At 36.8% G+C, this 27,905-nt stretch overlaps 7 protein-coding genes across 7 annotated transcripts; 3 read left to right on the top strand and 4 right to left on the bottom strand.

The window, feature by feature from the left end:
* Nucleotides 1-29: 29 nt before the first annotated feature.
* Nucleotides 30-1,120, top strand: GCK72_001718 (uncharacterized protein; the record flags this gene model as incomplete). Its single annotated transcript, XM_003114864.2, has 5 exons — nucleotides 30-60; nucleotides 272-506; nucleotides 559-709; nucleotides 808-918; nucleotides 1,022-1,120. 5 exons carry the CDS (start codon nucleotides 30-32, stop codon nucleotides 1,118-1,120), a joined length of 627 nt encoding a protein of 208 aa, XP_003114912.2.
* A 288-nt stretch (nucleotides 1,121-1,408) lies between these two features.
* Nucleotides 1,409-2,683, bottom strand: GCK72_001717 (uncharacterized protein; the record flags this gene model as incomplete). The annotated part of the gene is made up of 1 exon (XM_003114674.2): nucleotides 1,409-2,683. One exon carries the CDS (start codon nucleotides 2,681-2,683, stop codon nucleotides 1,409-1,411), a length of 1,275 nt encoding a protein of 424 aa, XP_003114722.2.
* A 755-nt stretch (nucleotides 2,684-3,438) lies between these two features.
* Nucleotides 3,439-5,585, bottom strand: GCK72_001716 (uncharacterized protein; the record flags this gene model as incomplete). Its single annotated transcript, XM_003114706.2, has 4 exons — nucleotides 3,439-3,838; nucleotides 3,964-4,844; nucleotides 5,002-5,425; nucleotides 5,473-5,585. 4 exons carry the CDS (start codon nucleotides 5,583-5,585, stop codon nucleotides 3,439-3,441), a joined length of 1,818 nt encoding a protein of 605 aa, XP_003114754.1.
* Nucleotides 5,586-7,264: 1,679 nt separating this feature from the next.
* On the top strand, nucleotides 7,265-8,294 carry GCK72_001715 (uncharacterized protein; the record flags this gene model as incomplete). Its single annotated transcript, XM_003114789.2, has 3 exons — nucleotides 7,265-7,294; nucleotides 7,444-7,614; nucleotides 7,725-8,294. 3 exons carry the CDS (start codon nucleotides 7,265-7,267, stop codon nucleotides 8,292-8,294), a joined length of 771 nt encoding a protein of 256 aa, XP_003114837.2.
* Nucleotides 8,295-8,951: 657 nt separating this feature from the next.
* On the top strand, nucleotides 8,952-12,243 carry GCK72_001714 (uncharacterized protein; the record flags this gene model as incomplete). The annotated part of the gene is made up of 9 exons (XM_003115154.2): nucleotides 8,952-8,972; nucleotides 9,148-9,315; nucleotides 9,372-9,482; nucleotides 9,828-10,076; nucleotides 10,283-10,402; nucleotides 10,572-10,801; nucleotides 11,175-11,274; nucleotides 11,538-11,663; nucleotides 12,013-12,243. 9 exons carry the CDS (start codon nucleotides 8,952-8,954, stop codon nucleotides 12,241-12,243), a joined length of 1,356 nt encoding a protein of 451 aa, XP_003115202.2.
* Nucleotides 12,244-12,896: 653 nt separating this feature from the next.
* Nucleotides 12,897-20,521, bottom strand: GCK72_001713 (uncharacterized protein; the record flags this gene model as incomplete). The annotated part of the gene is made up of 11 exons (XM_053723092.1): nucleotides 12,897-12,913; nucleotides 12,959-13,036; nucleotides 13,090-13,223; nucleotides 13,407-13,513; nucleotides 13,559-13,823; nucleotides 13,877-14,205; nucleotides 14,256-14,751; nucleotides 14,955-15,068; nucleotides 17,698-17,842; nucleotides 20,163-20,304; nucleotides 20,369-20,521. The coding sequence occupies 11 exons, from the start codon at nucleotides 20,519-20,521 to the stop codon at nucleotides 12,897-12,899; spliced, it is 1,980 nt and encodes a 659-aa protein (XP_053591737.1).
* A 5,897-nt stretch (nucleotides 20,522-26,418) lies between these two features.
* Nucleotides 26,419-27,776, bottom strand: GCK72_001712 (uncharacterized protein; the record flags this gene model as incomplete). Its single annotated transcript, XM_053723091.1, has 6 exons — nucleotides 26,419-26,514; nucleotides 26,569-26,884; nucleotides 26,930-27,223; nucleotides 27,371-27,465; nucleotides 27,518-27,658; nucleotides 27,720-27,776. The coding sequence occupies 6 exons, from the start codon at nucleotides 27,774-27,776 to the stop codon at nucleotides 26,419-26,421; spliced, it is 999 nt and encodes a 332-aa protein (XP_053591736.1).
* Nucleotides 27,777-27,905: the final 129 nt, after the last annotated feature.

The following is a 27,905-nucleotide window of genomic DNA, read 5'->3' as shown; positions in this document are numbered from 1 at the left end:
GAAAGGAATAAAATAAGAAGAACGCAGTCATGAATATTTTCTCCAAGCCAGATCCAAAGGGTAAGTTTTTTAATTAAAAATAAAATATCATGAGTTAAGATTGAAATAAAAGAGACGGTTTCAAAATAGGCTACCTATTTTACTAGATTTTTGATACTTTCGAATTATATAAGATGTTACTCTAAAAATGTGAGAATAAGAATAATTTTTTCGAACTGATTCAAAGTAAATTATTCAAGAATTATTTCTGTCTCATCATTCTTTTTCTCAGAGCTCGAACGTGCCAACAAGAGAGAACTCCGCAGAACAAACCGTGATTTGGAATCAGATCGTCGTCAAATGGATCGACGTGAAAAAGAATTAGAACAAGAAATTAAAAAATTGGCAGCCAAAGGACACAATGATGCTGCACGTCATCTGGCGAAACAACTGGTTCAATTGAGAAATCAAAAGACGAAAAGTATTGGGATGAGTGCGAGAATTAGTGGAGTGCAGGCACAGAATTCGTAAGTTTCCGGAATAATGGTCATATATCACTGATTGATTTCATCTTTTCAGTCATATGCAAAGTATGGCAAAGATGGGAAATGCGATGGGAACAACTGTGAAGACAATGAAGGACATGAATAAGCTGATGCCATTGGAGAAAGTTGCCGCAAATATGAGAGAATTCCAGATGGCACAAGAGAGAATGGGATTAACGGAAGAGGTAAGTCGGTTAGGCTCAGATACTTTCAGAGTAGCTTCCGATCAGAATCTGGCAATTTAAATAATTGGTTATCTGGTACAAAATGCATATAATTTCAGATGATGAACGACACACTCGATTCAATCCTAGATGCACCAGGAGATGCCGAAGAGCAAGATGCTATTGTTGCTCAAGTTCTTGATGAAATCGGAATTGAAATGAATTCAAAGGTGATTTTTAAACAAAGTTTCAGCCTTTAAGAATAAATATAATAAAATTTAACTAGGCACTGAGACATTGAGATATTTTCTGATTAACCAATATTTTTTTCAGCTTTCCAACGTACCATCCATCCCATCTCGAGTCGGCGCCAATACTGCTCCAGCAGATTTCGAAGATCTTGAAGCCAAATTGGCCAAATTGCGAAGCTAAAATCATCATTAATTGTACATAACCAAAGTTTAATGAATGTAAATAAAGTTGTATTTTAACGATGCAGAAAGATAGATATTCATAATAGGAACAATTCATTCAAACAAACAAAATAATTTTTAAAAATCTTGAGAGAAACGAACTGAAAAAAAGATTGAGGATGGTGCGAATGTTTCCGGAAAAAGTAGAATGTAGGCTCTGCAAATTTAAACATACGAAAGGGAAACGAAGAAATTATTTGAAATTTTAACATATTGCATCTAAAATTAACTTGTTTGAAAGAATTGTTCATTCCAAATCATCTTGAGTCTTCACAGATTTGAGTGGAGTGGAAGTAGCAAGAGGTAAAACAGATTGATAAAAATCGTGAATTTTCAAATCTTCTTCTCTCCAAATTGATTCTTCTTTCGTTTTCAATACATCCAAATCCACTTCTTTCTGAGCTCTCTGAACTCCAATAGTTCGGACAGTGCGCTGAGGAAGTTGCACATGATCTTCGTCCTCTGGAATATATGTATGCTTTGTCACCTTCCCCTCCAAATCTCTCATTATCTTTGTCTCTCTTCCATGTGGTTCTGGAACCACGTAGAGTACAGTATCTCGTGAAAATTTGGCTCCATCGAATGCATTCTCTGGGTGGAATACTTGCTTGAATTCCATTGTTTTAGACTCGTAAACATATTGTTCTATGAATCCTGTCATCGTGTTCGCCATATGGATAATTGTATCACTGATTGCTTCACAGTACTCCACATAAATTGGCTTTAGATGTTCTTCTTTCACAGTTTCAGGGCATTCTTGGCAGTCATATGCTTCGAATTCTCTGGTGAATTCATTGAATGCACATTGCAAAATAACACCGTGAAATCCGAAATGAACCACAAACAAGTTGATGTGAGAACAGTAGAGAATACGGAAGAGAGGATAGAATTTATATGATTCTTCCTCTTCTTCTGTCACCTCTTTTTGCAATGTTTCCACTACACCGTTTCCAGAATCCTCACAGATTAAGCAGTAGTGACGGATGAGATTCTGATGAACTGGAGAGTAGTGAAACACCATATCACTCCCATCAAGTACACTGACAACAAATACATGAATCCTTTTTATGGGACAATATTTGGAAGTTACTGATCCACGTGGAATCTGTTGGAGAGTAGATTCCTCAGTCTCATTGTCTACCTTTTGTGGACTAGAAAGAGTCTCGAAGGTTGGCGACTGATAGAACCCTTGATTGAGCTCATCAAACAGGTTTTTGAAAGATAGAGGCTTTTCAAATGAAGCATTTGGCTCTTTAAGGTTTTTCTGATAACTTCCACTCATCTCAACCAGATCTTTCGTTTGTGTTATACACTGCTTCAGCAACTGGGTCAACTGATCAGTTGGATCCGAATGAAGCTGATCGTGTTGTTTGGGAACCGAGACTGTATTTGAAAGCTTATACGCCGAACAAAGGCTCCGTCTTGTCTGAATTCTCGAGTCATTTTCAGATGTTGATGGTGTCGGGTCCATTGGGATCGGTTCTTGATCGATCAGAATCACGGATGAACACGAAGAAATCATGATGTGGATTGTCCTGGAAATAAGAGAAATATTGGAAGAAGAAAGGATAAGCAGTTTTAATAAAATATGTCAGAAGAATAGTGGATTGTTTGAAAAATGATTTCAATTCGAAAAGAATGAGTTAATGAATCAATAATTCGCTTTGTCTGCTTGAGCCTCCACCAATAGGTATTTGAAGACAAAATGAGGAATGAAGTGTACAAGAGAATTGTTGAGATGAGATAGTGTGAGTGAAAATGAGAAGATGAAAAACTATGTATGCATAGATTGTTTCGATGTGCAGGCATGTAATGGTTATTGATTTCGAGACAACGGACGTTTGAAAATACGGAAGGAGAATCTATATCTGTAGTTTTTTGCAGGTTCAAGCGGCAAGAAAATCTACGAAAATTCAAAAACAAGAAGAAAATAGAATCTAGATAACACACCAAGAGCAAAGACAAATTATAGATAAAGAGATTCTGAAATTTGAGTTGTACATATAACTGAGCCTGATAGATTTTGAGGAATAATGGGTTGCAGTTCATTTCCCAGTTCGAATCCTACTAACAATACCCCAGGAAGATTTTTTACATCATCACCTTTCCTTAGGAAAGGTTGGAGAGTATGTTGATTTCTTTCACATATTGGTGAAACAATAGAATTGAATGTTGGAAACCCAAGTTTATTTCATGAGACAGAGAAATAATATCAAGAAAATAATATCAGTTTTATAACTTGGTTTTTTCGACAAGTTTAAATGTTATTTTTGCTAGTTATACTTTTTGGTTAGAGCATTTTCGATCGATCAGCTTCTCAACTTCTATCGCTTCAATACGGAACATGGTTTTCTCATTTCCGATTTCAGCCGTCTCCGAGGCTATTTTCTCCAGCTTTTTCCGAAAAACGGCTTCCAATCCTTGATGCATCTCCTCCAAATCCTTCTTGATCTTCTCTTTTTTCTCTTTTTCAGCTTTGATTTCTTTCTCCAGGCTACCATCCATCTGCATCTTTCTCTTCAACATTTCTTTCTCGTTCTCCAATTCATCGTATCGCTTCTCTTGTTTTTGACGGGCCTCCTTCCATTCATCGCGTTCATCTCGGTGGATTCTCTCTTCACGAGCCTCTTTCTTTTTTACTTCGTCCAACACTTCATTCTCGATTTGAATTCGTTCCCTGAAAAAGAGATTTGGAGATTTGAGAGATGACCGTCATTCGAAAAACCGAAATGAAAAATTGACTAGAATCGTGATGAGTATTAAAGTTTTAAATGTTTGCGCTTTTCCTACTACCAAACTCACTCAGCAGCTGCAAATTTTTGATGGAATCTCGATTTTTCCGTTTCCACATCTAATTTTCTTTGATGCAACTGACGATTGATCTCCGGTAACCAAGAACCAATTAGAATCTCCCAACATGCTCGAAGCTCTTTTTCGTTTTCAGGCGGTCGTAATGATTCGAGTTCAAATTGCATGTTTAGTCCGGAAAGAATTTTTGTCACATTTTCAGCGATTTGTATCACTTTCATTTTCTGGTCCTTAAACGGGTTTTCATCTCTAAGCCTCCAAAGTTGTTTCGACAGCATCTCTTGTTCCGATTGAAGATCCGACACTGTATCCTTGTCTTTACTGTTCTCCAGATTCATCTTTCGAACTTCCTTTCCGTTTAGTCCATGAACTCGTTTTTGTTGTTCAATTCGCTCTTTCAGCTCGTTCACCGCCATCTGTATCTTCTCGTTCTCGGCAACTTTTGCTTCAAGTTCCTCTTTTATCACCGCCGTCTCGTTCTCTTTCCGTTCTTTGAGATGTTGAACCGACTCAAAGTAATCCATCGCTTTCCTAATATCATCCTTCAATCTGGCAATATCTTCTACATATGTTTGCTCTTGTCCTCTTTCTGATTCGATTTCATCACAATCAAATCGAAGTTGTTGCAGAGCACTTTGGGCATTTGCTGTCATGTCTTCATATTCGTTCGAGTCCTCGAAATATTTTCTCAGTTTATTTTTTGTTTCGACCCAAAACTCGCTATCGGAACTTTCAGCTGATTTTCGGTCGTTTGTGTAGTCTCTGAATGTGGTGGAAAACCATGCGTAGCTCAGAGCTTTCTCTTGCACTTTTGCTGGTTCCAAGAAGTCTCCGAATATAATGTGTTGGGTGTCAGCACTCACAGATTTGTTGATCTGAAAATATAAAATATAAGTTATCAAATTTGCTGTAGAAAAAACCGTGTTTCTATTGTGATTTTTATTCGTACTCAATCGTAAAGCTCTCTCCAAAAATATTTATAGACGATTAAACCGTTCTAATTCGGATACATAAACTCCCAAATGAGCTTACTTTTATGAAATCAACCAGCCAAGCAAGAGCATCCAACAAATGCGGCCATCCATGGCTTGCGCCCATCGGTTGAAAATAGCTATTCTTGAGATGGAATGGATAACCAAGACCTTTGAAAATCGATGAAACCTCTTCTTCTATACGAGCTTGGTTGAGTGGAGGAAACTCGTAATCTTTACTCAAATGTTGGTACATTGATTCGAAAATCACAATGAAATCATTTTTTCCTCGTGGAGTTCTGATCACACTTTCAGCTGGGGCATCTGCTCCATCTGATTCTACGAGAAAATTGAAGATTTTGTGAGCGTTTGCGGCTTGAAACGACTTGACATCTCTGGGAGCATGCACAGATGTTTTGAAAATAGATGGACGAGATGATTGTTGTCCGAGTTGACCAACGCTCAAACTGGGACGGCCGTCTGTTCTGAAAAAATATTATGATTTTATTTCATTAATATAGATTAAGCATACTTTCTAACAGATGTTGCACCAAAATCAGTAAATCGCTTCGTTGGAGTGATGGCAATAGAAGATCGCCCATTCAGGTTCACCCCACCCGTTTTACGTCGTTCAGTACCGAACATTTGGAATCTGAAAATGAGAAATTGAAAAAAAGATGGAAATAGATATAAAGAAATAGTGAAGTTTTATAATTCGATCTAAATGAAAATACACGTGTTTTGGCTTCAAAATATATATAAAACCTTATCATAAATAAGGCAATGCGAATTTCAAATCTTGCGTTTCCCGCACTTTTTGTGATTGTCAATGAGGCGCACTTGCGGTCCAACGACATGCATTTTTCGGCCGTGCTAATGCAGTGGTACAATGGTTATTGCTTCTTTCCGTATTCACGAAATGAAAGAATTATGAAACAACTTAAAACTAGACTTTCTCTAGAAACTTTATTAACACTGATTTATTACTGGAACCAGTAGAAATGAGGTGAGTTTGTTAACAAAATCTCAAACTGTGGAAATGTTACGACTTGAAACTGTTTCTTGAAAACCCAATGTTATTTAAAATTTTGAAAAGTCAATTTCTTACCAGGATTTATGTTTTCAGGCTCATTCGACGGAGAATTTCATTGTCTACAATCAGGCTCATTCGACGGAGAATTTCATTTTCTACAATAATTATTCGAAGCAAAGTATGAAAAACTGTCCCATGTATCAGAATTGTATTGTAGACAATGAAATTCTCCGTCGAATGAGCCTGAAAACATAAATCCTGGTAAGAAATTGACTTTTTTGATACAGAAAAACCGATTTTCAAAAAAGAGTAACTTATTTGGCAGAAAACAATTTCTAATTAAAGTTGCACATATCAGTTATCTCATGGAAACTCGTGTCTGCTTATCAATCGGCGCCATCTATGAAGGCACCATCTGTGTACTCGAGACCGCTCTGAAACGATTACAATTTTTAGAAAAAGAAACATCGGCTAAAATTGCAGAACATCCCAGTTTTCTGAAAATCGGTTCTTCTGTATCGAAAAAAGTCAATTTCTAACCAAAATGTCCATTTTCTGGCTAATTAAAGACAACTTCATTGTCTACAATTCAATGAAACTTTTTTCATCCATTGCGCCGTCTAAAACTTGAATATACTGGATTTTCAATGCACAAAATAAAATAATTGAATTGAAACGTAAAAAAAGGGCTTGACGTTTCTTGCACTTCCTTTTCACAGCGGGGGAGACCGTGTTGAGCTAAATAAGTGTTTATATAAATAAAATTTTGTCGAAACATGTTTCGGCAAAAGTGAAGTTCGAGAAAAGTAATCCATAAATTAAAGGCGCAGCTTAAAGGAACATGGCTTGAAAAGTCGTCGGGTCCCGCAGCGACATTTTTTCTTCGTTCAAAACTGCGAATTTCTAAATAAAATTTCAATAAACTGCTGTTCCTTGTTGTTTTTTGTTCAGCTTTGATGATGTCTTGTTATTAATGTGCAAACACAACTCGTCTAAATCGAATAGGGATTTTCAAGAGTTTTGTTGGTTTTTTTTTCACCTCCCGGCTCAAAAGTAATAGAGGCTCATATCGAACTTTCGTCGAGTAACAGAGCGTACGGAATGTTACAAGGAAGATAAAGAGATGGAACTTTTTGTTTCCTGATTGGACTTTAAAACATTTTCTATGCCGACATTGCAAATCTATTTTTGACAGTATAAGAAACGTTTTGTTCCCCTAATATTATCAATCTGAAACCAGAATATCTAAATATTTGCTATTGCAGGGAACTCGTCAATCTGAATCTTGAAAATGGGAAGCCGACGGATTCCACCAGAAATGGTTAGTTAATGGCCTTTCAAATATATAGATTTGCCAATCGTTTGTATAAAAAATCTATATTTTTTGGGATTCATTCTTATATATAAAAGACAAGTGGTGTTTGGCGGGCAGATAGGCTGGTTTCGAATATTCTAGAAAAAGTGTTTCAGATAAAATGCGGCTGGGAAAATTGTCAAAGTTGGTTTTCAACTGGAGTTGACATGAATCATCATGTTTTTTTAAAACACATTGATCATCTTGAAGTCAGTCTAGAAATGCTCAAAGAGTTGAAAAGTCGAGAAATTATTTCACCGCCTGCGGTGAAAAATGAAGATATGAAGGTGAGACTTAAAAACTTTACTATTTTAGAATGATCTTCTCTAAACATTCGAAATCCGATATTAACAAAAGTTTAGATGAAGTGTTTTTGATCAATTCGAACCTACTTCAGATTGTTTGCATAGCTGACAACTGTACAGCTTCGTTTCGAACAAAAAATGAAGTACGACGACATATCGAAACTGAACATCGCGATTCGGAAATTGTGGATTCAAAGAGTAAGACGGGCAGAAGGAGAGGCTCAAATGCGACATTGAACGAGCTTCCAGAGAAGAAAATCAAGGAAAATGACTCACGAGTCAACGAAAAACCTATTTTCAAATGTCAGTCACAGTCCCCTTCACAATCAGAGAAGTCCATGGAAAGCAATACTCTAGTTGAAAGAAAGTTAATAAAATTCGATGAAAACATGAAAATGAGTGAAGCGAGCTCAATTGTCTTGGATGCCATAGATCAAATGCCATCGTCCAGCTTCCCAGCAAACTCCGATCCATCCCAGTTCTGTGTTATATGCGTATCATTCGAACGATGTGGATCCCCACACTGTAAGATATCTAAACAAATCATTTCGACTTGGAGACATTATAACGATGGAGCGGAAATAACTAAGAAAAATCTGCTCGTTATATTGAATAAAATGATTACCGGCTACTCGAAAAGGGAAGAAAAAGCGGCGAACTGACGTCTTTCTCTTTTTTTTCTTAATTTTATCACTTTTCTGTTCTGCTCTGTGAACGTGCCACTCATTTTTACAAGAAAATTTACAAGTATTTTATCAGGAATCATCAAAAATCAAAAAATTTCCAGTCCATCATCAATTAACCTCTCCATCGCTAAAGTTCTTTTTTCTGTACAATTTTTTGGCTTCTCAGGCAGCCCATTTCTATCAACTTCTTTTCTTTCCCACTTTCAAAGTAGTAACTGATTGTACCATTCAAATTGCTCAAACAGTTTTTCCAAATAGTTTGTCATACGAGCTTTCCATCTACCGGTTTTTCAATTCTAAATACTTGCTTTAATATCTGCTATTTATATCTTTATTTTCAAGAATATTTTTTTAACAGCTATGTTATTTATATCATATAATTATGATTCAGTTATTCACATTTAGAAATTGTATTCTAAAAGTTCGTTCGACGGTGACAGTATGTTTGCCTTTTCACCGAATCTTATATACGATGATGTAGACTTCAGATTATGCAATAAAATTGTTCGAAATTATCGTTGCAGAAGTTCTTTTTATATCTGTATTTCTGGCTTGGCTGGAAGTCTGATAAATATTTTCTATATCTATATTTGTGGGAACTCAATTCAGTTTCGTTTCCAGGCAGACTCCAAAATGGCTCGACCGCCAGAGATGGTGAGCTTATTTTTGAATGAAACCCATTCATCATGAAGGAAACATCACTATCTGATCAAAAAATTCAGAAAATTGATTACCATCTATTGCAAATTTGTAGTCGGGTTTAAGATTGCTATCAAGCTGAATTCTTTCCCCGTTCGATGTTTCACACTTCCAAGTAGTAAGTTTTCAGATAAAATGTGGCTGGGAAAATTGCGACAGTTGGTTTTCCACAGGAGTCGATATGAATCAGCACGTACTGATCAATCATATAAAACATATGAAAATTCAATTTGGCGATGTGGATCATGCGACGGTTGAACCGAAGAGAGACGTTGCAGAAACACCTCCTAAAACTCCTGTAAGTAAGGCACAAAAAACAACAGAAGACCAATCTGAAAATTCTTTTTTTTAAAGAAAAACATAGAAGTACGACAAATAACTCCTACCGTGTCGACTACACCATTACGACAATTCCCTCATTCGACGAGTTGGGCGGTATCGACACATGACAGCATTCAAACACTTGTGAGTTGAATGATCCAATTAAGACGACCAAGCAGGAAATATCGTATTGTGGAAATGTAACAAAGTCACTCCTGGTGATTGCGAACTTGAAATTTTTCAAACATCGACCCGAAACTTGAGCTGAACCAGTCATTTTTATGGAATGGGAGCGGTAGAAACAACTTCAGATAGCAGGGGCGAACATCGTTCATCGGCTTTCCTGTTTTGAGGGCGGGGCTCAAAATTAAATCGATGTATCGAGTCCGAGGTCACGCAGGTCTCACTTTATTAATTCCTACAATATCTGTAGGAGAGCTCGTAGTATATCGATGATCTTGGAAGTTTCCATAATTTATTTGTTTTCAGCAACATTTCCCTCCAATCACAAATTCTCTGAAGAAGTTATTTCCTAATCCTCATAATCCTGATGCCCCGGTGGACCGAAAACCAAATAGTTTACAATTTTATGATGATGATGAGGAAATCATCATTAATGAGCAACCAATGTCAGCCGTTTCAACGGTCGCTTCAGAAATCAGCCAAGAACTAGAAGAAGGAACGAGTGGTAGAACGAAAAAACGACAATATGATTATGACGGGGAAGAAGAAGTTGATGTAAGTCCGAGGGTGTTATCTTTTGATTCCAATCCCGGCTGGACCACAATCTGACTGTAGTATTTCTTAGTCTCAGTTCAGATATTTTCAAGAAGTTGACTAAAAACGGGTGTGGATATCCAGTTTACTGAATAATTATTTGTATCGTTTATCAGCGTTGAAAACTGAGCCATGGTTTGCGAAAAACCATACAGTCGATATTTTAGATGAACTTGGCGAATATGACACCAGAAAGAGCACCAGTTGGCGAATCGTCGAAAAAAACGAAGAGAATTGGGGATAGGGTTGATCAAAGTGGAGATAAGATACCATGGGCACTGGCGAGAGTGAGTTTTCCTTTTGGCTTCTGTATTTCCAGACATCCATGTCTGGTCAACACAGATTTTTCAGAAGAGGTGAATTTCAAGTTTTTTATTCTGAAAATAAGTTTCCTTTTATACAAATATGTTCTTATGTGTCTTCACAACTTTATTCTGAAATAATATACTTTTTTAGTCTGCTTCCCATATTCCCCAACCAGAAATACGCTTGTGTACTTCATTTACTACCGTCGGTGAAATGGCGAGAGCAATAGGAGACGAGCTTACCGTTCGGAAAACACTTCGAAAGAAGAATCAATCGAACGGAAACTATTGTGTCGTTTGCCTGGATTATAGGAAAGATAATGGATTCTGTGATTATATGCACAACAATCAACACGAGCAGTTCATTCAATTCTATCATACGTGAGTGAATAATCATGAGCATAATTTCGCATAGTACGTATTTTCATCAGACTTGTCAAAAATCGGGCCGGCCCGGGCCGGGCCGAAATTTCTCTTGGCCCGGCCCGGAAAAAAGTTCAAAAAATTTCCAAAAAAAAGTTCAAAAACAACAAATGTTTTGGAAAAATGTTTCAAAACGGGCCGAGCGGGCCGGGCCGGGCGGCCGGGCCGGGCCGAGATTTTTCCTAATTTTGGCCCGGCCCGGCCCGGCCCGTGACAAGTCTGATTTTCATAGATCCAAATGGCTGTTAAATTATATCACTTTGGAGCTCGCTTTCCTGGGGAATTTCAGAACAATTTTTCCGTTCTAATAAATCGCATGAATTGTTTTCAGTCTCTACAAAAACGAGCGTGTGTCCAAACAAACTCTGCTACAATATCTCACTGAAATGCAACTTCTTCGAGATCCTCTTCCAGAATTGTCGACGTCTCTGGTCAGAGCTCCTTTTTGAAACTCACTATATTCTATTATTTCGAGTTGTTTGTATTATTGTGATGAAACTACCTCTTCCACTTTATTTAATTCAGTTTTGTCATTATTGAACTGCGTTGTTGCCCTAATTTCATGTATGTATGAATTGTAATTTATTTTTATATTTTCTACTATGTTTGATGATTTTTAAGTCGGAAATCCCTCTTTCGGGTTTTCCGAAAATGATTCACTCTCAATTCCGGTTCTACATGCATTTCTTTAAAGAAAGATATGCCGCCGAAAATAATTACTGGACGAGAACTCAACTCTCAAATAATAAATATGACGAACACAGAAAAAGTTCTCTGGTATGCTGAAGCAGTTATTGCGCAGAAGAAAAAAGAACAATGGGTGAGCGAAATGAATACCGAAAATACAGTATTATAACGACATGCCGTTATAGTTTTCAACTTCCTCCGAGATAAATTTTGTGGTTTCAGAAACTCATTAAAGTTAAACGGAAACACTTTTTTGGACGTTCTATTTGATGATCTAGAAATTACTAATCTCGCTGCTTCTAATCAGAATCAAGAAAAAACACCGGGATAATCATCTTCATGAGTTCTGAGTATAGATGGGTGCCGTTATAATATAGGTTCCGATCTATTACTGGTGCCGTTTTAATACAGTATTTACGGTAATTGGGTCACATAGAAAAGAAACGTTTTGAGACATAATACGCTCATCTAAATTTTTACAGACTGAGAAAACCATTAAACGTGTATCAGATCTGAAACCGCGCATTTTTAAAAGTGTGATCGACCATCGTTCATATGTTCCATATACTCCATACAGTCCACGAAAGCGTGTCACGCCACTGCCACCATCCAACCATAAATATCTTCATCAGCCTCATCAACATCAAATGCAATCAGACCTCGCTGTCCATTCAGAGCCAAGAGCAAAACATGTTCAGATGTTTAATATGTGAGTAAATAATGCTGACCGGAACTATTCTTTTTTTGTACCACAACACGATAATCTAAACATCGAAATGAATTCTCTACCACTGAGCTATAAAGGCATCAGCAAATTCTATTATATGAACAAACATGTTTAAACAGGTAGATTAGATCAAAAGAGAATAGTCGGAGCGTTGTGGGGAAAGAGAGGGAAAATAGAGATGCAGACACTGTACTAACAATTTTGTTTTTCAGCAGAGACAACGAATGATGAAGAGCAAGGCGCATATCCGATAAGTACCACTTCCTATATTTTCCAAAAATTCAAATGTTCCCATCCATTTCTTCAACCCAGTTTTGTTCTATTTTCGCACCGGTTTTGAACCACATATCGTCTCCAAAAATTCAGAGATCTACGTGTACTTCTTTTAATAAATTCAAATATCAATGTTTTTTTCTTGCCTGAACTGCAATAAAATCATTTGATTTTCAGAATGACAAACTCTACATGAAAAGAAGAGAAATCTACACAAATTTATATGAATAAAGTAGAAAATCACAAATACACAATATAAAATATCGACGAAAATAATAATAAATACTGACTGAAACAGTTTTCGGAACGTTTTTTGAAGATTGTGTCTGGAATTGGAATTGGAATAAAGGTTGATTGAGGAGAATTTCAGTTGACTGTGACACCTGGAAAAGTATGTTTTTAAAACTGTAATTTGAAATGGAACTCACCGTTTTCTTTGTTTTCCTCCGCTTGCTTTGCCGCAGCTTCTGCCTCAGCGGCTTCTTTGACTTTACGTTCTTCTTCCTCTGAAAGTTTTCAAAGTTTTTTGACAATAAATTCAAATATCAATTTGATCTACCTTTAGCAGCACGCTCCTTCCAGTGTGCTTTATTTTCATGAAGGAACTTCATCCATGGCGTCGGAATATCCAATTTTCCAGCATAATTCAATGGAATTTTCCGGATTGACGAAGGAGAAGTCGAGGAGTTTCGTCTGGAACTGAATGTCAACGATTGTTCTTTTGTTGAATCAGGTTAGCAATGAAAAGCTTATTGTGAGAATGAACTAAATGAAAGTGCGCTCTATCGAACTATTTGTGAGAAGTCCAATACAGTGTACTTGAACTAAATTAAGAGAAAAGATAGCCATGCGAATCAAAAAGAATCAAAAACAAACAGATCGGGCAGTGGACTCAACGCATTCGATGGTGATTTGTCATCTCCACCATCGACACTTGGAGGGAATAAAGAGTCTGTCGGAGGCAGGGAAACGAGTGGTTCCACCTGTAATATATGTCTGTGTTTCTGTCTGTCCAGATGTCCACTCACCATTTTAACCAACAATTCTCCACACACAACCATCGTTGGTTCCACAATAAAATCAATGAATCCAATTTGAGAATCTGCCACGTGTACTGTATGTCTATCACACAATGGGGAGTACGGTAGACCCATAGAAGCTTCTAGATCTCCCTGACGGAAGAATTCTTCAAGAACTCCTTCAGTCCATCTTTCATGAAGATTCCACGGTTTAGCAGGATGAGATATATCACAGGCGTGGACAATAAGGCACAGAGCTTTGTTTTTATCGATTCTGAAACAAAGATGGGATTCAACAAGTTTCAATTGTCTAGCTCTTAAACTAACCCTTCCGGCAAGCTCAGCATTGATTTCATTGTCTTGATTTGCATAAAATGAGTCGACATATCAGTTGCCAACACAATTTCAATAACCATATTTCTTAATTCCTTATATTCATCACGTGTCAAATGAGTCAGAATATTCTTATCGTCTTCTTTCATTAGACGGAAACAAGACGATACGTGATGATTCTCGAGAACACTTCTGTCATTATAAAGCATTGCGAATTGAGATTGTGATTGGATATGGAAGTTATTTGTGTGTCCAGTGTGCTCATAATCGTGGATTAGAGCACCGAAAAGGACGGCAAGAAGTTCGAGATCACCGAGGGAATTCTGAAAAACGAAAGATATATTTCAAGTAGCCTGAGTGAGTTGACACTAACCGCTAATCCAGTTTGAGATAGCATGAAATGTGAACTTTGAGTAACATCAGCAGCGTGAACAACATTATGATATGGATTGTTATGTTTCGAGTATCCAACTTCCAATGCGGATAAGTAATTCTCCAAAGCAGAGAGTGGAACTTTGAATCTATCCATAAAACCATATCGATTGAATAACTCAAATCCAACGTATTTCAACGCATGACCTTCCGAAACTTCATTGAGTTGGAATGGACTGAACGACCACGTGCATACTTCCTTCATTAGTTCAGCGATTTCTGGTGGAATTGGGCATTGAACAACTTGTTGTTTGCGGAAAAGTTTCTCAAAGAATATTCCAGTTCTGATTGCATTTGCAACACTTTTGAACTTTGGTTTATCCCGTTTCTTTCCTGCATTTTGACGAGTGAATGTTGCGGCAAGCCACTCACGAACTTCATCTGGAACTGTTTCTGGAGTGACCTCAGCTAGGTCATCGTCTTCATCGCATATCCGTCTGCAAAAACTGAATAGGTTTTTAGGAAATGTTGAATCAAATGATTCTATAGCCCAATTTTTCAGATCTTTCCAAGTGAACTGACATATTTTGCTCTCTTTTTTCCCTCATGACTCAAATCCATCAGAAAAATGCATTCCCTTATCATCATTTTCCCTCTTCTAGCTCATTCATAATTCATTGTTTCTTTCCATTTAACATACCTCGTCTCATCCATATACGCTGTTTCGAGTACCAACGCTGCATATTCGATGTTTCGTTTGAGATCCTCGAGAGGCAGTTGACCACTGTTTAGTTGATGAAGAATATAGCGAAGTCTGGAAATAAATAGGTTGAAAAATCTCACTTACGTTTCAATTGCTATTGGAACAAGATGTATCTTTTTCTACTTTTTAAGATTTCATTTAAAAACAAAATTCTAGGATTAGAGCTGCTAAATAGGCGAACTCTTCGAAATTACCTGCACGCATGCTTCCTGAGAACAAGTTGATAAAAACCAAACGTGTCCCCGACGATCATCATCTTTCAGGCTTTTAAGTGAGTTTCAGACAGATATCAGAGAACTATAGTTCAGTCAAAAACAGATAAACTTTCAACTGAAATGAAAGTAGAATTCTTGGCGAAAAAAGTGGCGAGAGAATGAAATAAGCTGTTTGTGGATGATGAAGACGTCGTCGTGATCAAGTGGTGGGAATGAAGAAGAAGAAGACGTGGATAGAAGAGGAGGAGGAGGGCTTATCTATATAGATGAAGAGGAAAGATGTGAGAGAGTTAAGCCGTTTTCTCTCTCTATCTTACTCTCTAGGCAATTCTATATCTCTTTTCGGAGCCAGCTCATCATTATTTATCACTTCATATATAAGTGATATCCGGATGAAACGGAGTGGATGAAGATGGAAGAGACAAGTGATATATTCAAGGGAGATTAGTGGATTTTGGTGGTGAAAAGAGAGAAAATGATTATGATATTGAGAAGGGAAAGAAGCGAACGGATGGAAAAGAAATAACGGAAATTGGATTGAAATGGTCACCGGATGTATTGGTTTGGAGGGAGACTCTCATATGGTTACTATACTTTTTTCCACGCAGAGGGACACCAACTTCTCAAACTCTCTCGATTGATATTGCTGATTACCTGAACTGATATTTCAAGTTCAGAAAATGAAATTAACTATTCTGATAACTAATATTCTTCTTGTTTCTCAATGAATTTTTGTCGCACTTTACTTCTTACGTCATTTCAACATCACGGTGTTGAAATATCAAAGAGTCACGGTCTCCTGCGCGTAAAAAATTCTAAATAAATTTCCACATCATCTGACCTTTCACGCTGAGTATTGTCCTTGGCTATTTTTGAGAAAAAAGTAGGGCAATTGTTTACAACGCTCTAGCTTCAAGGAAAAGTATCAACTTGACAGGAAGTTTTCAAAACGAATAGAGGAAAAAAATCCCTACATTTTGATATGCAATAGTAATGTGAACTTAGACTTTGGACGCCAGTGAACGAGAAACAGAAAAACTGGGAAACTTGACCGAATTTGAGAAATGTAATCGACTAATTGTTGTTCATGCGCTATAATTTTGTTGAACAAGTTGTTAGTGATCGTTTAGCTATGAAAAACCAGCCGGAAATCTTTTTATGTTCCTATACACTCCGTTCTCAACCAATATTCAGTCACCTGAGATACCGTATACCTAATTACGACATTTGATTAAAAACTGTTTCCATGGGGTTGTAGAAATTCTTGATCTGATCATTATTCAAGTAGAATGAATCTTCCTGGAGCAAAACCACAAAAGCAGATCCCAATTTTCGATGTCAGTTCAAAATGGCAAATTTTCTGCACATTTTCCGATTTTTCTCAAGAATTAGGTCAAACTTCAAAAATGTGGCATCTTGCAAAGTTTCTAAATTTTATTCTGATTTTAATGAGCCGTCAATCAAGAATTTTCATTGGAAAATAAAAAAGTTGATCTAGTTTTAAGAAGTTCCTTCGACTGAGTAGTAATTCTTATATATGCATCTACTTTTTTATTTTTCAACGAAAATTCTCGATTTATGGCTCATTCGAATCAGAATGAAATTTAGAAACTTCGCATGGGGCCAGTTTTTTGATTTTTTACTTTGTTTTCAAGATATTTGCCAAAAAGTACGAAAAAATCGTATTTTTGTACTGAAATTGAATTTTTGAATCAACTTTTTCAGTTTTTGCCTAAAATCAAAATTTCAAGGTGCAAACTGATTAATTTCAGATTCTCTAAAAACTCATGGCAAGCGATTTTTGAAATACATCGTAATTAGGTCATCGGCAGTAGAAAATCATCGTATTATCTACTGAATTCCTAATTTTTTCATCCATCTGATGTTTTTCTGAACGGTTTCGGTGTACAAACTGCTTACGGAAGCCTTCATTAACAGTCTTCTATCCAATTTTGAACGAAAAGTAGACTACATCTCCGAAAATGGGTCAAAACACTCCATTTGATTACACAAGAGATAATGAGCTCCATAGACGGCAGAATGATATGTTTAATATATGAAAATGCTGGGAATGTCTTCCTCCATCTACTTTTCATAAAAATCAATCAAAATCCTGCTTCTTCCAAGTCACCAGATAGCTTAAAGTTACGTCTATAAAGAGAAAACGAGAGATAAAAATCACAGTGAGAGACGCAGACGACGTGCAAATTAATAAAAATTTTCACGTTTAGGAGACCGTGAAGAGTGAGACAATAAGACAAAACTAGAGCTTCCAACCAAAAAAAACAGCCAAAGAAACCTTTCAGAAGTCCTGCTTTCTGAAAATATTCTACTTCTATAGCCATTAATTCTAATAAAAATGGGGGTTTTATTTCACAGAAACATGTTTACTCCACCAAAAACATCATTACATTCGTCGAATGATTATACAGTTTTCCAGAGACTCTTCTTCATACGGAACTCACTTTTCCAATGATTCCAATGCAGGAGCATTATCATAACTCTTTTTTCGTGATGATGAAGGTGACGTGGCGCCATCTGGATCATTTCCATCTGCATTTGCTTCTTTTTGTTTCCGAAGAAGACTGACTGGTCGTTGAAGTCCATCCACTAAAAGAATAGAATCACAATTGTTTTTCAGATGTTGTGTTCCCCGTTTCTCTGCTCAAGAGTTAATTAATCCATCTAATTGTCTCCCGCAAATCAACAGTTCCACATCCCATTCCTACCAGTTCTTCAATACCTCTTCTAAACCCATTTTCAGCACTTGTCGCCGTAGACGTGCTCGGCGGCAACGTCATCGCCGAAAACACAAACATTTGGGGTGGTGGATATTTATCCCGTAACTGCCGAGTTTTCTTGTCAACACTTTCACGCATTCAAAATATCTTCTAGTTTTTATATTTTTTGTAGAGATTCGAGTCTGGAAAAAAGAAGAAGATGTCTACCGAAAATTAGTAAGAAGAAGAGATGATGAACGGGGAAAAAATGAGAAATTGTTCATGAACAAACTAAATATGTATTTCTAAGTGAAGTTTCAATCCAAACTGTTTAATTAAGTGAGTTCAATCATTTTAAAAGATGCAAGAAATTCCGAGAAAATACATCTTCCTACAAGAGCAATTATGAGTACTAAACAGTGTAGTCAACTCAAAAACAAAAGCACTAATTCTCATCATTACCATCTTTTGTTTTTAGATTCAATATTCCCAGTAGTAACTCTTTGCTTCATCAAATATTATTTAGCAGTAGTCAAATTTTTTTTTCAAAAAAAAAACGGTTCCGAACGGCCAAAAGTGTTCTGTGTTGTGATCTTCAGAATTATTTTCTCAACAAGGATATTCTAACGATATACATCCAAAAAAAGATGAGACGATCAAAAATCTTTTCAAAAAAAAACTTTTTTGTTATGGTTAAATCGAGAGAGAAGTAGGGATAAAGACATCAAAGTGCATGTACAGCGCCCTTCTTCTGATATTCTGAATACCAACCTAATTGTGGTATCGGAGGGAAATGGCAAAAGTAGAGAGAGAGGGAAAAATTGAGAAGAAGAGGAATTGGAAAGGGTATATTTATATTTGAGTGTTGGTGAGTTGGACAAGAAAATGACGAGAAAAAGATCAAAAGATAATGTAGGAAATATGAAAATGAGAAGAGGAACTGTTTATGGAGCGGAGGAAGTCAAAAGGAAAACTATTTCTTTTCGGAGCAATTGGAACAAAAACTATGGGTAATTCTTGCTTCACACTATGATGTGGGATGAGTAAGATAGTATCAGGTTAAATTTTGAAGACTCCAATTAGCCGGATATCTATGTATTCACAAGAAAAATAGTTGTGGACAACCCTGGTTTCTGATGTTTAAATTTCAGCATCTCTAGAGTTCCCCACCCGGAAAGATTCTCCACAGGTTACATCGGCATCATGGATTCAAATGAAACCATATAATCCGGATAGTTAATGTTCCGATAAAATGTTGTACTCAAATTGTAAGGATTTCAACCTGTTATGCCTATGTTTATTGTATTTTTACTGTTAAGAAATATTGATCGACCTATTTAAGTACCTCACATTCTAAAGAAAATTCATTTCGGTGTGAAATCAAAGAAAACCCCTTTCTGAGCACAAAGTTCTCAACAAGTCTCCAAATATACGAACGGATATCCGTGCTACACGAAATTCAAGAATCATTGTATTTTTCAAGTTGACAACTTGAGTTTTCTTTTTAGTAAAAGTGAGAGGAAGGATCAAAACATGACGGAAAAAATAAGGGACTCTTGAAAAAACTCCATGGTAAGAAAGAACTGAGAAGTCGTCTACGACAAGTTCTTCTTCTTCTTCTTCTCACTCCGCCCACCACCCTCTACTTCTGTCTATTCTTAACATTTTGTCAAGAAACGAGACGACGTCTTCTGGAGACGAAGAAGAAGAAGAAGTGATATTGGATGTATGTGAAGAGTTGTCTCTGATTGACTTACGACACGTCTTCAGAAGAAGAAGAAGAAGACGTCGGGAGACGACTCTTCTCCAGAAGAAGAAGAGACTCTTGTTTTTTGATTGGATTTAGAAGAAGAAGAAGAGGAAAAAAGAAGAAGAAGTGATGCGTATTTGATGAAAACTATATAGGAGGGGAAGTGTGGATGGGTAAAAAAAGAAGAAGATTGTGAGCAAATCACGAAGTGATGAGGAACAAAAAACATTCAATTGATCTTCAGAACTAAACAGTTGTCTCAGACATGTCAGTCTATGTATTTTGTTTTTATTTTTTGAAAAACTTTTCCAGTTCAGAACGCGGATGGGAACTCTTTGGTGATAATGGAACCAACAAGAACACTAAATGTTGTTTTACCAGACAGACGAGTTTTCCAGCTTAACCGTCCCCTCGCAAAATGCACCGAAGGCACCCCAGCCGTTACGACGATGTAACTCACAAACGACTTCAGCAAGATGCTGTCCTCTTCCACCACCTTCTGAAGTTCTCCGTCGAACTCCTCTTGTCTTGAAATTCTTTTTTTCGACACCGTTCAAATCCAGCGGTGGTACTTTTATAGGACGAGATGGGTGACTGTTCGCCTAGAAAAAGGAAGAATATGGAACTGTCAGCACGATAATTCAAGCGAGAAAGAAGTTTTCTTACCTGATCATCATCTCTCGTCGCACTCATCTGAGCTGATAACAACTTTTTATCACTGTCACCGTGCTCTCCAGAAGACGACGACGTCGATGGTTTGAGAAGACAGAAGGCACTTCGAAAACATCCACAACTGCTTGTTTTACGGGCTCGGTTCATAGATCTGTAAAAGAAAAAGGAATTCCAAAAAAAAAGGATTTGCTGGGAAAAATAGAAAAGCGATAGAATGAGGACACGGTAGGGGAAGATTACTAAATAACTACTGCCTAATGAAGAAATTGGTAACCGTGAAATTAAAAATCATAAAATCTTGATTTGATTGGCGTTCCCGACTTTTGGTTTATCTCTATGTTGAATTAAAGCAAAGGAAAACACACGTGATTTCTTTGAAGAAATTCCTCCGCAAGTCTAGAACAACAGAAAGATCATCAAGAACTCCTCCGATTGGTAATTACTATACAACAAGAAAAGTTCTAATCGTTTTGTTTTTCGGGACTTTTTTCTATTTAACAAGAGGATGAGAAGAAGAAGACTTTTGAATCAGAATAGAAGAGAAAAGAAGAAGTTGTTGCGTGATGAGTCAAAAAAAAAGGAAAGAATTCATCTCAATTAAGTAGAAAATCGTGGATTGGGATGAGAGAAAGAAGAGAAACAATGCGTGGAAAGAGATGATCAGAATACGAGAGGAGCACGAAAAGAAGAATGAAAACTATTTGATTTTTGATGATCGAAAAGAATTTTCAAGGATTCTGAATGAAGAACTGAATGGTCAGAAAGAAATAATCGGGAATAGATGAAAGTAGATTCGACGGGAAGTATGATACGAACAAATTATAAATGCTCAACAGATTCTGAATCTCTACTCGAGAATATCCGTTAAAATTTGAGTTTCCCAAACAAGAGAAAAGCTACTCCAAAAAGTGAGTTTTGCGCTTCTTTTTTCTCCCAACCCACCTAGATAACCTAATCAGTAACGGACATAGACATGGGAGACAGACACATGCATCCTTCACTCACTTCGCCTTTTCTTATGGGTAAACGTCTCTGAGTTTCAGTCTGAAAACTGAGTCCTCCATAACAATTGCGTCTCTTTGTTTTAAGAAACTAATGGGGTCTTGGAGTAAGTTTCAGAATTTCAGCAATTGAATCACTATGAAAAAAAACCTCCAAACGAGAACCATCTCACCTTTTTTTTCGGAATTATCTGATTTAGTTTGGTTATCTGGGATGACGTTCAGTTAGCCGCGCTGATCTCCTTAGCCGATGGAATATTTACATCATTCCGTTTGGAATTCTGGTTTTCTTCAGGTCACGATTTCAGTTTTCTATGATAAAAACGCATCTTTCAAAGGACTTATCTACATAGATTTTACGTTTCTCGGCGAAATCAATCTTTCAGACATAAATTCTTCCCAGAGCCACAAAATCTCTCACTGAAGCCAATATAAATCTATGAAGGCCCTGCTGGGCCCCAATTCCATATGCTCCACCCCTTTGACCTATGACTTCCGGAACATCTCATTCCCCGAATCCAATAAAACTCAATTTGATTTTCTCCAATTTTTCATCAAACTCTAATTAAAAACACCGAGAAACTGAACAATTGGACACAGAAACGACAGAAAAGATTCATCAATTTTCCTTTTTTTTCCATTTTTTGTCCCCCGGATGCTCAACGAATTTCCAATTAGATGGACCTCCTCTATTCCCGGTTTTACTCTTTTCGGAAAAAAAGAGAAATTTTTTTTGAAAAAAGTATAGAATAGGAGGAAATAGTTGTTTAATCATTTCACTCTGAATGATCGACATATATTTTTTTCAATGGGATGGCACAAAAAGGGAAAGGAGAAAATTAAAAATTGGTGATGTGATGGCGTGACTGCCCTTTCCATTGGCTATATTTGGAAAATTTCATAGAATTTTTCACTGGGAACGGGAGCTGATAGAGGGCAGTTGAATGGAGGGAAAGATATCGGGAGTTGGTAGGATTAAAGAGAATAAAATGACTTGTGTCGGAATTGTAAAGAGTTACAAGGAAATCTGAAAGGGGAGATGTTTTGGTAAAACCTAGATTTGTTTGATAGTTTTAGAACTATCTGGGAAAAAGTGAAAGTACTGAAATCAGAGAGACGAACTAACTGGATATTGAAAAATGAAGTATTTCGAAAATAAAAACAAGGTAATAAAAGGGTTTTCGAGATAATCTCACCGTTTCCAGACTGACTTACACTTAGTTTCCGATTTAACTGCGAAAAACATAGTAACTTTTTGAGTGAAGTTTGAAGGGGCGTAGTAATTTTCGTAGTTTTGAACACGAAACTGTTCAACTCAAAAAATTTTTCGAGAATACTAAGGCTCCAGAAATTAATCAATAGCAACTTCGATAGTGAAAATCAACAATTTTCTAAGCAAACCATCAAAATCAGTGCATAAATCCGAAACTTTACTCTTTTCCACTCCTATATTTTCATTTTTCAATTCAAAAATGACATCCTTCTCTCTTCTTTTCCTCCAAGTTTTTCACTCATTTTAAACGGTTCCCAGAGGAATTTCATCCCACGAAAAATGCTTTTCTGTCGGGAAAATTTCAAAAAGTTCTCCGATATAAACATAAAAAATTCTGAAAAAGACAAAATGACGTTTCCTTTTTAGAAAGAATAACGAAAAAATAAATAAAAAGTACAGCATTTCGGAAAAAAGTATATGCTTTCAGATCTTTCGATAGGAGCGTATAATTTTCATTTTTAAAGAAGAAAAAGTCGGAAATAGAAGAATAGGGACGACGGGAAACTGGAAGATTTATTACGGGACGACGACGGAATATTTAGTTTCGAAGATATTGGACATTCGATGGATTCGGAGAAATTGGAAAGGCTTAGAGAAGTAAGCAGCGCCCATTTGGGGGTGGAGCTTCTTAACGGTTTTTCTTTCTCTCTTTGTTGTTTTTATCTTTTGTTCCATTCTTTTTCCCGCATCAAACTTCCCATTTCCCTTCTTTCTTCCTCTTTTTTCTTCACACATTATTATCCATTGGGTGCAATTTATTATATTTTATGTGGGCTGAAGTAGGCGGCGAATTCTTGAAAAATGGGAAAAAGAAGAGAAAAATACTACAGATGAGAAAGAGAACGGGGAAAATAGGTTCGTTTTTGCAATTTTTCATTGAAAAACACACCAAGAGAAACAAAAAAAAGAAGATCTGGAATAGGGTAAACATAGGAAAGATAGAAAATGATGATGCTGTTCAGTTGTCTAAAATTCATCAAATTCAGAATTTGGAATGTCTAAGCAGCCTTAGAATGGAGAAGAGAGTAAACTCGAAAATTGGGAGATTCGGAGTCATTTTTTCAAGGAATTCGAAAAGGAAAAAGCTTCGTCACCTCAACTTTATTTAGAACGTCTTCGCCACCCTCTAAGTTCTCATTCAACTGGAAAATTTGTTGACGAAGTGGCCAGAGTTCAGAAATGTATAAAACCTGAACAATAATGGCGAGGGAAGAATTCAATACATTTTAAAATACCTCAGGTGCTCCTGTTTTACGATTCTAACACTTTTAGTTCTGGTAAACTCAAATAAGTACAGTACTCCTCAAGTGCAAACTTCATTTTTATGTTCAGTAAACTCATGTCATCAAGAAACAAGGGCTCGAAGATAAGTAGATAGCAATACTATGAAATTTCATGATAGTTACCAATCGAGAGCTAACAATGTATCAATGAGTAGACCCAAAGAAAACGATACTCACTAAAATCCCAATTGATTTCAGTTCGAATAATCTTGCAGTAAAAAAATTTCATTCCACAAACAATCTCCGAGTACCTTTTGTTATATCAAAAAACAAAAAGTAAAATAAAAGCAAACGAAAAAACGAACACATGTTAGCCTGTTGTGGGTTATAGACGAGGAGCATCCTGTCCCTTTTCTCTCTTTTTTCTCTTCTTTTCTTCTAAATTTCTAGAAAAAGAGAAGAAAGAAAAGAGTTAGGGTCAGTGTGTTTTTAGTCGAAAAAGAACAGAAAACAGATGAAAAGAAGAGAAAAGTTTTAGGTGAGTCTTTCTGTCTTCTGGTGAAATAGGTGGAAAAGATAATGGGGAAAGGATGGTTGCTAGAAGAAAGCATGGAAAAGAAATCCTCCAGTGGATCCACCGCCTCAAGAACATCGAAACGAAAAAAGAAAAATGGGAGTAAAAAAAAATGGCCATCAGCTAAGTATATCTTCGAGGATGAAATGCACCAATATTTTTTCGAATATGTGTTTCAATATCTTGACTATACAAAAATTTAGTCGTACACTGTCTGTTGCCACAGCTCTCTCAAACATTTTGATCCGAAACTTTTCCATCTCATTAAATATTTCCAACATCATCATTATAGTTTCAGAAAGTTGAAAGATCTATTCATTGAGATATATGAGCAATCTCTCTTTTTATATTGCTCATTCCGGACATCTCGTAGTTTAAATTTCACGGTTGACATCAGATGAATTCGACATTTTTGAAAAAAGAGATGAAACGAACCAAAACGCATTCAGAATTTAAAATTATGTTCTCGAAAAGTTCAGAACTACAGAGGAAATGGGTAAATGAGAATTCAAATGTCCGATACAGTAACCAACAAAGAAAGAATATTCGAAGGAGTACAACACAACTTTTTTAGAAAGAAAACTGAGAATAGATACACAAAAACCAAGAATCGTGTAAGAAAATGACAGGAGATTAAGTGAGACTCATCATCATTTTCGTCTTCTTTTCGGTCTTCCGACTAAAAAAGCTAATCCTGAAATTATTATTTCTTCAGTGAAACTGGTTTTCTGATTTTCATTTAGGGAATAGAATACATTGTTCAGCAGAAGCAAAATTGAGAATAAATTTTAAGAATCTCTCAAGAATCCAAGAAAAAAAATGAGTGGGGGTGTCCTTTTCCATACGAATGAGCTGCCTTCTGCCCCCCAAACATCAAATTTCCGGTCGGAAGAGTCAGCCGACATTTTCCTCATATGAATTGAAAGAAAATTGAATTATTCATGAGACAGAAACACACATATATGATATAAATCAGTCTACAGTTGAACAAACAATGGAAGTAATAGTCAGAAAAGTCAAAAAGGCAGAGGACGCTTATGAAAAAATGTTATGCGTTCGGGAGGAATCTAACCCCCCTTGAATGCTTGGAAGGCATCCATGCTGACCATTACGGGGATGCTACTTGTGATTTCAGGACTACATCTGAATGATTTGTACACGAAGCATCATGTTTATGGAAACGAAAATGGAAATTTAGAGTGAATACGAACCGATCTGCGGTGATGTTTTTTCTAGATAGGATTAGGAAAATCTTCCGAAGAACCAAAAAGAAAAATGTGAGATATAGCAAGTTAAGAAAACAATTTCTTTATTTTCAGAATAGAACAAATGGTTTTAATCAACTCAATAAATGTAAGCGGTTAGATCCGAAGTGTCTCCGAACAAAAACATATCAAAAATCATAGAGGGCAACCGAATTGTGTCTGATTGAACAAATCTCTCTTCCTGAATGCTCTCCCGTCAGCCAGGTGAATGTCTGCGTCTCTCTGATCAGTGTGCTCTTTTGTTGAAGAATAGGGATAGAGGATGGGTATATATTGGTGCTCATGAAAAAGAGATAACGAAAGACGGAGGAAGTGCGGGCGCTTGTCTGTGTGTGTATAGATATGATAACTTAACTATGAGAGGAAGAAGGAGAAGAAGCACACAAAGAGAGTGTTGCGAGTCAGGGAGCGGTAGATCAAATCAAACCACGAAAGAGAAAAAGTTCAATGAGTACTGTTTCTTCTCGATAATGAAGAGATTGAGTTTTGATCGCACGCATATTTGTTAATCGCGGAACACTCTTCTTTTTGTGCCTCGGATACCGCTGCGCTTATGATTGTCTGCGCCAATGCGCGACGCTTTTACACTGGTGGTGTATTGGTTAACAAGGTTGATTTCCAGGAATGCGACGAGAGTTCGATTCTTCGAACAAAATTTCCTTTTTTTGCAAACTTTTATTTGAAGAAAAACTAAATGTTTCATTCCTTTCAGTGACCATCCTTCTTCCCTTGTTTCTTGGTTTTCTCGTCACTTGCAAGTCCATTGAAGTTTTTATCTGGACGGAAGATGGTGAATGAACACGCCTGAAGAATAATAGAAATCGAGAATCTCAAAAATGAGAAAAAATATATTCTTACAAGATTATAATCCACATTCAGAACTGCTCCCGCATTATCAAACTGTCCACAATAAGCAGGAGCCGAGAAGATAGTGACAAGTTGCTGTTGAGCAAAGAACTCGTAACCATCCATAACTACTTGATGAGCACGAACGACAAGATCCAAACTGTGCAATTGGAGAAACTTTCGAACGGCTTCTGGACCGAAAGAGCGACCAGCACCACGTGGTGATCCACCGTAACCTTGAAGTTTATCATCTGGATCAGCCCATGTCAAATCAGCAATTACTCCAATGTCAGGGATGTCACAAGGACGATCCACTTTATTGAGTTGACTGAAAACGAGGGATGATTCAAGTTCCACAGTTCATGAAACTCACTTCAAATCGATCAAATCTTCTGAAATTCCTCCATGCATACAAATGATTTTCTTACTAACAACTGCGCACAATGGCATACAATAGAACGCCAATTGAAATGCATCATAAAGTCTTTCGGAATATCTTTTACGACATTCCAAATAGAATCCATATTGCATATTGACAGGTCGGCTTTCATGATTTCCACGTAGAAGATAAAATTTTTCGGGGTGAAGAATTTGGAAAGCGAAGAGAAGAGTGATGACTTCAATTGAGAATGGACCACGATCCACGTAGTCACCGAGGAATAAATATCTGAAAAAAAGAAAACGTTTAAATGAAAACAGGCGGTGTCTATTGTCCGAACGGGAATCTTTCTCATTGTTTATCAATCTGAATTCCACATTTTTGATTTCCTTAAATTCCCAAATATTGCGGCACCTGTGAATACCCTCCCCTTACTTTTGATGAGGAGGATATCCTGTCAACTCGAAAAGTGCCAATAAATCTTCAAATTGTCCATGAATATCTCCACAAATATTCACTGGAGCCTCGACCTGGAAACATGTTGATTCGAGAATTCTTGTTTTTCCCATCCACTCTCTTCACCTGCAACAACACACTACTCTTCCAAAACTGTTCACGTGCTCTATAGCACAACTCAATGAGTTCAGCTTCAAGAAAAAGTTTCTGACAATTTCCAGGACTCCACCATTTGAGTCGCTCGACTACTGTACCCAACCATTTAACCTGAGAAGTGAGAAATGATTTGAGATTGAAGCTGGAGGCTTTGGATGATTAAAGTACTCACAGGATCATGTGGATCAGTTTTTTTCGGTCCATCCGTGGTGACTTTTGGTACACCCATTGAACGATTGGAACTTTTAAGAAATTCAAAAATAATTTGTTTCTCCTTTGATATCCTTGATCTATGGAAAATTACGTGAAGTTTAGAGTTCCTTATCATTTCACGTTTTTCATTGTTTTTCCCAAAAAT

Source organism: Caenorhabditis remanei, chromosome I (genome assembly GCF_010183535.1).
Source record: "Caenorhabditis remanei strain PX506 chromosome I, whole genome shotgun sequence".
Classification (NCBI taxonomy): domain Eukaryota; kingdom Metazoa; phylum Nematoda; class Chromadorea; order Rhabditida; family Rhabditidae; genus Caenorhabditis; species Caenorhabditis remanei.
Note: the sequence above shows the minus strand (reverse complement) of the source record. Positions and strands in the feature narration are given on the sequence as shown.